Source organism: Pseudonaja textilis, chromosome 4 (assembly GCF_049901715.1).
Source record: "Pseudonaja textilis isolate UNSWEBS1 chromosome 4, rPseTex1.2, whole genome shotgun sequence".
NCBI lineage: Eukaryota > Metazoa > Chordata > Lepidosauria > Squamata > Elapidae > Pseudonaja > Pseudonaja textilis.
Genome location: NC_141993.1, coordinates 64,524,805 through 64,535,913, shown reverse-complemented (window position 1 = coordinate 64,535,913; position 11,109 = coordinate 64,524,805). Strand labels below are relative to the sequence as shown.

At 33.8% G+C, this 11,109-nt stretch overlaps 1 protein-coding gene across 6 annotated transcripts in view; it reads right to left on the bottom strand.

The window, feature by feature from the left end:
* Positions 1–2,236: 2,236 nt before the first annotated feature.
* The window catches only part of PLS1 (plastin 1), a 51,703-nt gene continuing 42,830 nt past the window's right edge, over positions 2,237–11,109 (bottom strand). For all 6 annotated transcript variants that reach the window (XM_026701567.2, XM_087933289.1, XM_026701568.2 and 3 more), the window contains 3 exons: positions 9,888–10,011; positions 7,939–8,063; positions 2,237–4,734 (listed from right to left, as the gene is read on the bottom strand). In XM_026701567.2, the coding sequence (XP_026557352.1) occupies positions 4,599–4,734; positions 7,939–8,063; positions 9,888–10,011 (385 nt within the window). In that variant the 3' untranslated portion in view covers positions 2,237–4,598. The remainder of the gene's footprint in view (positions 4,735–7,938; positions 8,064–9,887; positions 10,012–11,109) is intronic.

Below are 11,109 nucleotides of genomic sequence, written 5' to 3'. Positions count from 1 at the left end.
ATGGTTTGAGAAGAAGAAAAAAGCCAACCAGTATCTTGAGGGTGAGTGCTATACACCCTATTAAAATGCCAGGTTTTTGAGATGTAAAAAATATCTAACCACTAGTTAGAATGCAGTATTGCAGGCAAACTTTGCCCATATAGTCAGGAGTTCAATCCTGACCAAATCAAGGTTGACTCAGCCTTCTAACCTTCTGAGGTAGGTTAAATGAGGAGCCAGATTGTTGGGGGCAATATGTTGATTCTAAACTGCCCAGAGAATGTTGTAAAGCATTATGGTGTTGTATAAGTCTAAATGCTATTGCTATTGATAAAAATCAGACCAAGATAAATCATTTCAGATTTTTTTCCATCTCTAACATATAAGCTGTAAATTCAATTGAAAAATGAACTGAAATCTTTTGGAATGAAATAATAAAAATGTACAATAACATGGCTGCATAAGTGTGCACACCCTTGAACTAATGTTTTGTTGTTTTTTCCTTCTTGTTGTTTCCTTCTTGCTTGTTTACATCACTCCCAATCCAACAGGTAATTTTTTCTTTTCCACAATGCCATCCTGGACTTCAAATCTTTCATTAATTGGTTTGAACGTTGGTTAGAATAAATAGAAAAATTTTGCCTAAAAGGCCTTGTTTTAAATTGGCGTTTCCCTACTCTTCTGCTTCTTTCGTTAATTTGTAACCACTATTTCTGCTCCTTCTGTACCAGGCTTTTGTGCAAGATTTTTGGCCATTCATAAAGAAATAGTTACTAGTAGAAAGCAGGAAAAGGGGACAATTGTGTTAGAAAAATTAAAAATAATAAAGCTGCAAATTCTCCACCTCTCCACAATTTTTTTCTTTGCCTCCCGTTTCTGCCACACACACATCTTTCTTGTTGCAAAATATTTCCCCATTTCCCTTAACCTACCCTATTTGCATATGTAAACTAGATCAGCCCCATGATCATATATAACTCAAACATGGCTATGTTTCTGCTTCCAATAACCTTTTAATCGTATCATCTAGGAATCCACAGATATTCCATCTCAATAGAGCCTAGAAGCTTGTCTCAATATTCTATCTTGTTAACAATGGAAGGCTTAGCAGCTTTGCTTTACAATAGAAAATACATTTTTCTTTGTTTAAACCAAGGGTCTTCAAACTTGGCAAGTTTAAAACTTGTGGATTCCAACTCTCAGAAATCCTGAGCTAACATGTCTGGAGGAGGAATTCTGGGAATTGAAGTCCACAAGTCTTAAAGCTGTCAAGTTTGAAGACCCCTGGTTTAAACTTTTGTCGCATTTACTCAAAATGTGTCAGCAACTCACCTCATTTAGATTTTTTTGCCCTTCAATCCCAAAATGTATAAACATCTTTGTATTATTCAAGTTCCCCATTTCTTGCAAAACAGGCACCCAGTGATCATTGAATAAAGTTTAGCCATTTCTCTCCCTCTCTGTGCTCCTTTCTTTGGTAGAAATTCCAAAATTACATTTAAGAAGATTAGCTTCTTTGGGGAAAGTCTTCAAGATCCAAAGCTGAGAAATACTGGTGAATGGACCTAGAGAAGGGCCTCATTAGGCACACATAGGAGAGGGTGTTCTTCCAGATCACCAGATTCCAGATCACAGAGCTTTCTAAAACCAGCACTGTAAATTAGGTCCAGATATAAACCAGCAGCATATGTTTATATTGGCCAGTGTGATATAAGTGTGTTCCTCCAGGTTTAGAACAACTTGCAGATACTAGTGCAGATGATTTTCACTCTGTGAATTAGGTTGGCAACTAGCTTTTCTCAATGGAAGTTTTGAATTTTGATCCTTATGGTGGGGGTATATGTGACCTTATATAGCTTTAGATTTTATAATAGCTATTGGCGAGTAATAGGCATATAAACCCTTCAAACATTTTCCTCTAGTATGAAGGATACCTACACTTGAAGAATCCTAATAAAGATAAAACTGGTTGCAGTACCTCCTACTGCTTAATACAAGTTGACCTCAATTTATGACCAGGTGATAAACAACTGTCTGAAATTATAAGAGAATGATGTTTTACAGTTGATAAAGCCATTGTAAGATGTTTGGCCACCATACCCATGTTCACGTTGTAGTTTGGGTGCTTGACAATTGGCTTGCATTTATGACTTGTACAAAAATAGACTTGCTATTTCTTTTATTGATTTTTAATTTAGTGTTCTATTAAAAATTGTATTTCTATTCACTCACACACAAACACAAACACTGCAAGTAATACACTATAAATACCATTTATTTGTTGCTATCATTAAATATGTTTTAATTAGTTTTATTCTACAGGCAAACCCTAACAGTTTGATTTTTATATTTTTTTGTAATTTTTTATAAAATGTCCGGTTGTTATACAGATGATACATTTCTACAGAAAAATCTCCGAAATGGAATTTGTAAGTTCAACAGCACAAGTAATACATTTTAACTATCAGTGTAACAAATTAAAAAAAAACATTTTAATTCCCAATATTTAATTAGTTGATTAGTAGTACAATCCTGCATCTAATGTATAATGGGTATCCTAATAGTAATGGAGGCATATAAGCACAGCTATGAAAATACACCAAAATTCCTTTTCTATATCAAAATATCTTCACTTTGTCACATCTCTGATTGCTTCATAAAAATAGCTAACATACTGTCATACTCTCTATAATTTCTTTTTCAGAGAAATTGAAATATAAAACAGTGTACAATTTAATTAACAAAAGCTACTACTCTGGAGCCATTATAAATGTCTCATTTCATGACCATGCTAATGGAATTTGAGATTGAAACAGAGTATTTTTTCTCTGTCCGGTGCAAATTTTACTGATTCTACCCACACCAACCTCATCAGTGCTTAAGATTTATTTACAGTTTGTACCATCTCTCCATGAAGTAGTTTTCCAACAAGCAGTCTAAAGAATAGATAATCACATAATGATTAACTATAATTTACATCAGCAAGCTAAAAAGCAGTTAAAAAAACTGCTTTGGTAAGGGAGCATTTTTTTTCAATCATAGTTGAAATACAAGATTTATTACAGCTTTAATTGTCTGTGGAGTATTTGGTGCCATTTGATTATTTGCTTGTAGACAAACTTTCTTTACCTGACTATGTAACATCAGCAATGGAAGTGAGTGTGAACTTTGTTCCCTGTTTTATATAGTAGCTTGCTTTGCCATTAGTTGGTGTGGTTTTCTTTTAGGAAGTTCCTTGATTAGGGTATTGTTTTCTGCTTCATTGTTTATATGGTGTTAATCCCGGTTTATCTTGATATCAGCTGCTGGAAGGATGTTTTCTGATCTTTTTGTTTCCTTAGCTTTTTATTCTCTCTTTTCAATGGTGTATAAATATGATTTCTCTGTGATAGCTGATTTGTCTGACTACCAAGCTCACAGCAATTTTCTAGTGTTTTTGAATTTAGTTTTGTCTAGGTTACCCCACTTCTAAGTTGCAACTATAGCTGAGTCTGTCCATGTATTGTGAAGTTAAGGAGTTTCATTGTGTCTTCTAATTGCTAGGTTGGTGTTTATAAGATCTGCTCTCTCTCTCTCTTACATCGTGGTTGTTATTGTCCTTATACTACGTGTTGTAGACGCCTGTTTTTTTGGTTTACTTTAGATGCTTTGGAGGGGTTTAGTTGGTTTGCATGCTGTGTGATGATCCTATGTGATTGTTACAGAGTAACGTTTTTCAACCTTGGCAGTTTGAATATGGGTGGCCTTCAATTCCCTGAATTCCCTGGAAAAAACTGGGAATTGAAGTCCACATATCTTGTGGACATATCAAGTTAGCAAGGTTGAGAAGTACTATTATAGTGTATTATAGAGTATTAGTTTTTTCTGAGTTATTTTTGATGTGTGTAGAGTTATTTTCATAGCTTATATGTTCCTTTTCCTGATATTTTGATTGCTGCAGTATTTGTACTCTTCTTACACAGCAACTAGTGTGGGAGATTAGGTTATTATTTTGGTAATGGAGCACTTGGTTAGTGTGGATTGTTTTTGATAGATTTGGGTTTCTAATTTGTTATTATTACCTCTGCTGATAAGGATATCCAGGAACTACCAAGGAGAAAACACTTGGCAGGATATATACTGACGCTGTACACAAATAGTGAGCAAAGTCCACACTTAATAGTGCTAATGATGTTACCTAGTCAGTTAATGAAACATCTACAAAGAGCTACATATATTCTCTTTTATTGAAAACATTGACTATTTTATAACCATAGCAAGAGAAGTTTGTTAGCAACAACTGAAATTTATCTCATCAATCAAAAGTTTTGACTTCATAGTATTTCCTAAAATAGCACTTTACACTCTTGGGAATCTTTGCACTGAGAAAAATCATATACAGGTTAAAAAAGCTGCTGAGCATAGTAATGTTAATTACAATTATTGCATCATGTTAACAGAGTTAGCTCACATACTGATGTAATACACATTTCAAGTGATAACTAAAAAAGAAATCATTTTAAATAATCTATCTTTACTTTTCCACATTTATATATATAAACTATCTGCTTTACATTAGTCTGTAAACAATGAGGCATTCAATGCGTTTATCATGGCAGAAAAAGAAAAGAAACCATTCTTTATTTTATTTTGTTTAATCCTCTTCCCATTAAACATGCAAATACTGTCATGACCATTTTTGGCTTCACTTCTACCAAGTCATCTGGTAAGGCATATATACAAGCACCAATTTTCCGAGCGATCGAAATAGCATACCTTGGTAAGAAAAGGGGGAAAAATATTTGTTTAGCATTATTTGCATTGGAAGTGTACCCAATGATGATTCCTTAGTAACTTCTGTCTTTGCTAATGAGACAATAATTTCTCTTCACTCTTTTCTCCAGTCACAATCTCTTGCAATCCTACATGATATATCCCATTCCAAATAGTTCCCCAACTCTCAGGACTAACTTTTCAAAAGAGCTATGAACAATATAGCTGCCATATATTCTTTCCACCAAACTACAAATAATTTACCGTCATAAATATGCGTTGTTTTAAACCTACTTCTTAGAAAGCTAGAAAAAAGTGGAATAGATAGCACCACCACTAGATGGACTTGCAACTGGCTGGCAAACCATACTCAATGAGTAGTCCTTAATGGGTCTAAGTCTACATGGAGGGAAGTAAGCAGTGGGGTGCCACAAGAATCTGTCTAAGGCCCAGTACTCTTCAATATCTTCATTAACAACTTAGATGAGGGAATAGAAGGGAACTTACCAAATTTGCAGATGATACTAAGCTGGCAGGAATAGCTAACACCCAAGAAGATAGGCTCAAGATCCAGATGGATCTTGACAGACTAGAATACTGGGCTGTATCTAACAAAATGAAATTCAATGTAGAGAAAAGTAAAGTCCTACACCTAGGCAAGAAAAACCAAAAGTACACACACAGACTGTGTGAAACTAGGCTCAATAGCAGTAACTGTGAGAGAGATCTTGGAGTCTTAGTGGACAACCAGCTAAATATGAGCCAGCAGTATGCAGCAGCAGCCAAAAAAACTAATGCAATCCTAATGCATTAACAGAGGGATACAATTGAGATCAAGTGAGGTACTAATACCACTCTATAAAGCCTTAGTAAGACCACATCTAGAGTACTGCATCCAGTTTTGTTCACCACATTATAAAAAAGATGTTGAGACTCTAGAAAAAGTACAGAGAAGAGCCACCAGGATGATTAGGGGACTGGAGACTAAAACATATGAAGAACTGTTACAGGAACTGGGCATGGCTAGTCTAATGAAGAGAAGGACCAGGGGAGACATGATAACAGTCTTCCAATATTTGAGGGGCTGCCACAGAGAGGAAGGGGTCAAGCTATTTTTCTAAAGCGCCTGTAGGCCAGACAAGGAACAACGGATGGAAACTGAACAAGGAGAGATTTAATCTGGAAATAAGGAGAAACTTTCTGACAGTGAAAACAATCAACCAATGGAACAGCTTGCCCTCGGAAGTTGTGGGAGCGCCATCAGTTGAGACTTTCAAGAAGAGATTGGACTGCCATGTGTCAGAAATGGTGTAGGGTCTCCCACTTGGGCGGGGGATTGGACTAGATGACCTATAAGGTCCCTTCCAACTCTGATTATCTGTTATCTGAATTCCAGTTAGTTCTTTTTGTCTGACTTCTTGTAACAGAGATTTTAACTGTTTTAATAAGATTTAAAATGCCTTTTTTATTATTTAGTTGCCTTGAATGCTATTGGTAGAAATATGGGATATAAACCATATAGTTAAATAATATAGTAAAACCCAAACCAATTCAGAATAAAGTAGAAAAATGTGGGGGATATACACTGATTCCTAACATTTAAAAAATATTAACAAAATGAACACTTTGTTGTTTTATAAAGGATGGTAAGACCATACTGATTTCTCACAACAAGGAATATCAAAGAATTTTCATTGAAATTGCCTTTGAAAATAGCCTGGGAATTTGTTATACAAAATGACAGTAAAAGGTACCAGACCCTACAATCCACTCTTCAGCTTATATAAATGCTGAAAATATATTTGAGAAAGAAGGCTGTGTAGATATTCGGTTGTCGTTTAGACAGCTTTCAAGGATAGCATAAGGGAGATAATAGTAAGGGTTGTATATTCCAATAAGAGCTATAGCTCAGGTATTGGTTCAAGGGATTTGAAAAACTTCCTATCAGGCCATTATAATTCAGAAGTGTTCCCAATTACAGACATAGTATTTTAGAAAGAGTACAACCACATTCATAAAATATATTTCCAAAACTATCTACCTAGTAACAACTTTATGAATTCAGTGTTATTTGGATTGAGTGTACATTTAACCATCATGGTATAAATTATTTTAGATTCTAGACATTAATTCAGGAAAGCAATTTTGTTTTTTCAATTGAATTTCTGAAAAAGGGAAATTAGAGCTTGATGTGATTAATATACTAACCATAAGTAATACACCTAGGTTACCTCAATTTTTATTTTTTAACTTTTTATATTTTAAATTTTATGTCATATAGTATGCCTTAGTTTAATTGTGATGCTTCTGACACAAATAAACTCAATTAGCACATATTGTAGATTAAGGCTATAAATGCTTCAAATGATTTTTAAAAAGTTTCAGTCCTCTTATGAAGAATGCTAAAGGATGCATATTTATTTTTCAGGCTTCCACATAAATCTGCAAAAATATATTACTGTTTTGGTGGACTGAGATCAGTGTAGATCTCAGTCTACACTAAATGTGACTCATTACAGATAGATTAGATTAGAATATCTTTGATGTGACTCATTACAATTATAAGGATTCAAACATGGATGAGATTAATTTTAAATCTACCCATTAAATATTATTTATGACAAAATCTAATGTCATTCTACATGTAGTCCATTGAATGGGATTCTATTCTTTGTAGAAGTAAAGAATATTGCATCATTATGTCTAATGCAAATATTTTTCCAGTGAGGACTATTCATTGAAGAAGTAGGATGTTATATATTTCCCAGATTTAATGTACATAGGAAATATTCTCAGCCTTGGATTTAATTTGTTTGTGGAGCCTCTGTTGTACTTTAGTTTGACAGATCTGTTTTTTGACTGGGACATATTGTATTGTTGTCATGTTTTTAACTGTTTTATTAATATAATTTGTTAACATGTTTTAACACATTTTATTATGTTGTAAGCAGCCTATATCCTTTTAGAGTGGGCAAGCATAATAAATTTAATTACTATCACTATTATGACATCAATAATCATAACAGTTGGAAGATTTAGAATGATTTGTATATTCCTCCCATTTGAAACTTAAGAAAGGCAGCTTTAATCCACACTAAAACATTACTCTTTAAAATGCCGTACTTCTATAAACTATGGCAATTTAAAGGATTGTTTGTTGTTTTCATTCCACAGGATAGTCTTCTGAAATATGCTGCAAGGACTTACTTAGCATTATTTAGCTTGTCTGCTGGTGTTAGATCTTCTCTCTTGACCATTTCCGGGCGGACTGCTTTTGGTGCAATAGCATCTATTAAATCTAATATTGGCAAACTAGTGCTTATAGATTGGTCCTGAAACAAAACACATTAAAGTATTGTTAGTTATCAATAATGAATTATTTTCAGTCATCATACCTTTAATTTGGCTTGTCATATACTTTTATCCAGTAATTGTCCATGATAGATCAAACAAAAGGTCCTCAACATGTTTTATTGGACCTCAAAGATTTTGTTCCCTTTTGAGTGTAATCTTATAGGTTTTGTCCTAATCACAAAAGCAACTTGTAATTAACCTACCATGTACCATTTTATAGAAATCTATTTTTAAACAATGGCAATGTACACACTTCAGTTTCTGTTGGCTATGCTGCATTCATGAAACATATAAAAACATGAAAGTGTTATTGAAGTCAGTCCACAATATCTGTGGAGATCTACAAGTAGTGGTTCTGCTACTCAGAATGCAATTTGGTTAAACCAAGTATATCCATGTTATAGGATCTTTTGCTGGAATGGGGGATTGGATTAGAAGACCTCCAATATCCTTCCAACCTTAGAATAACATATGTTCTAAGTACTGTTATTACATATGCAAATAGGAAGATATTAGTATTACATAAAAAAGGCTGCCCCATTACTATTTTCTTTTACATGCTTATAAATGTGCATAGTACTCTGCTTCTTTCTCCAATCTATGGTTTTGAGATGGTCCCTGGGTCCCATCTTGTTCTTGGGATTCTAAGATGTACTTTTTCTGTCTTAAAATAGCAAGTGGTACTGCTATACTCAGTATCCTTTTAACAGCTCAAGAGGATGAGCATTCTTATCCATGACATCAAGTTATCAGCAGGAGGTGCCCTAGAATTATTAATTAGGTCTGTGCTTTAAGAGTTTCACCATGCTTTTCTTACACAGGAGATTAAAGCTATGGTTTCAAGATTGGCTCATCCTTTTTAAGTTCTACCGTGAACACTGTTATCTGAAAGCAACATTCTACTATTCCCTTTCAGCTGCTAAGTTGATGTTTCTTAATGCACTGATTGGATAGATAATTTTAGTTCTAATTGTAGATCCTATTAGCCTGTTGTAACTTTGCTGTCCCCATTTTTCTTAAGTGTATTCCTTGTACTCCATTGTTAAAATAAAAACTGGCAAAGTTTCAGAAACTAGATTTCAGAAAAACATTTTAGCTAACTGGTCATAAAGCTACTTTTTACAGTATTTCTGATGTTGCCGTGATCAGTATGCACTTTAGAATACCGTGATCAGTATGCACTATAGAATACTTGTTTAAGGCTGATTGAAGGTGTAGAAAAATTTAATGTGTGGATGGAAATAAAAATTAAACTGAAGTAACATTTCTTCAGTTACATGAGAAAAGAGAATATTGTTGAAAATATAGAAAACTCAAAGATCTGTAAAACATTTGGTTGGTAAATAAAGGTTTACAGATATTTTTACAAAGTCGTTGATCTCAAAAAAATATGATGATCAAAATGTGTTTCTCTGAAGAACACTTTTGTGTACTTTTAATACTTTTATGATGAATAAACTGCCTCTATACTGTATTTGAGTATGATACAACAATTGCAACATAGGTACAAATTTTCATTCTTTGATAGAAGGTTCTTCCTGTTTTTAATCATTATGTATAATCCTGCTTTCTTCAAATTATTTTTTATCTAGTTCTCAGAAAAATAGATACAATTATGTTCCATGACAAAGATAGTAATATATATGCCCATATTGTTATCCAAAATCTAATGTTTTTACATTTTTAAAATATAATATTTTAAGCATTTTTATGAAGTGTTGAATTTCTGCTATAAATTGATTCCCACCCAGATTTTCTCTATGTAATTAATATAATATTCCATTTATTTGAAAGTTTATTACCTTGAAGCTAGATATTGAAGTTGTCTTATTTGCGTTTGCAAGAGTTTGATTCACCCATTTAATGATAGTTTCATCATTTACTTTCCCCGCTTCTCCAAGGTCTGATAGTACATTCAAAGTATATCTGCAATAGACAGTATATGTAACTGGTAAGGAACACTAAAGTTACCCTGAATTTTCCAGTATTATTTTTAGATATTCAACAAAATATACATGAGGTGCGACTGTATTGAGAGAACAAAATAAAATGAAATGACAAATATAAAAACAGACCACACCGTATTGTACAGAAATTCATCACAAATTTTAGTACAGGAATTTAGACTGTATTTTTTAACCAAAAGAGTGGGCCTATTTTGATAATTATAGTCAATATCATTAACTATATCACTCCAATTACTACCACTCTTTAAACACATTTCCTGACTAAAACATGGTTCTCAGAAATTAGTGATGAGAATGGAATGGAATGGAATAGGATAGGATAGGATAGGATAGGATAGGATAGGATAGGATAGAATAGAATAGAATAGAATAGAATAGAATAGAATAGAATAAACTTTATTGTCACTTTGAATGTATATTGATCGGCATACATTAAAATGAAATCTCATTGCATACAGTTCTCAAAAGGTCCTCCAATATACACTACATAACCATGGCAGAATGAATTAATGAATGAATGCAAAATTATGCATGTAGCCACATGTATTATATGACACAGAGAAATAACATGGTCTAGTCCGGATGTATACATGTACATGGTGAGAAAAAACAATGGGGAAACAATGAAGAAATCTAACTGATAGCGGAGCTGAAGCCAGACGGGATGAGTGCTAGTTAGACTGGTGACAACATGATCACTAGAAGTGTGTTGTCAAAGTTAAAAGTACTTAGTTGTAGCCACCTGCTAGTTAAGATCTTTGGAGGCTGAATGAACTGACAGGAGGGATAGGCCACGACCAGACTTTGGTTTGCTACCTGGAGAGAAGAAGGTTCAAGGAAGAGCTGAAATGAGTTTGACACAGACAGCCAGAGTCAGAATTATAGTGAGAAGTGTGGAAAGACTGGAATAAAATATTGTGTTGGGAACTGAGTGGAAGGATTGCAGGAGCAGAAGGAAGTATGCAGAAAGATGGACATCAAAGTCTCGTGGTGTAAGTGGGACTGGAAATTCACTGTTACCCTATGATGCACCATTTTGCCCAATTGAAGGTTACAA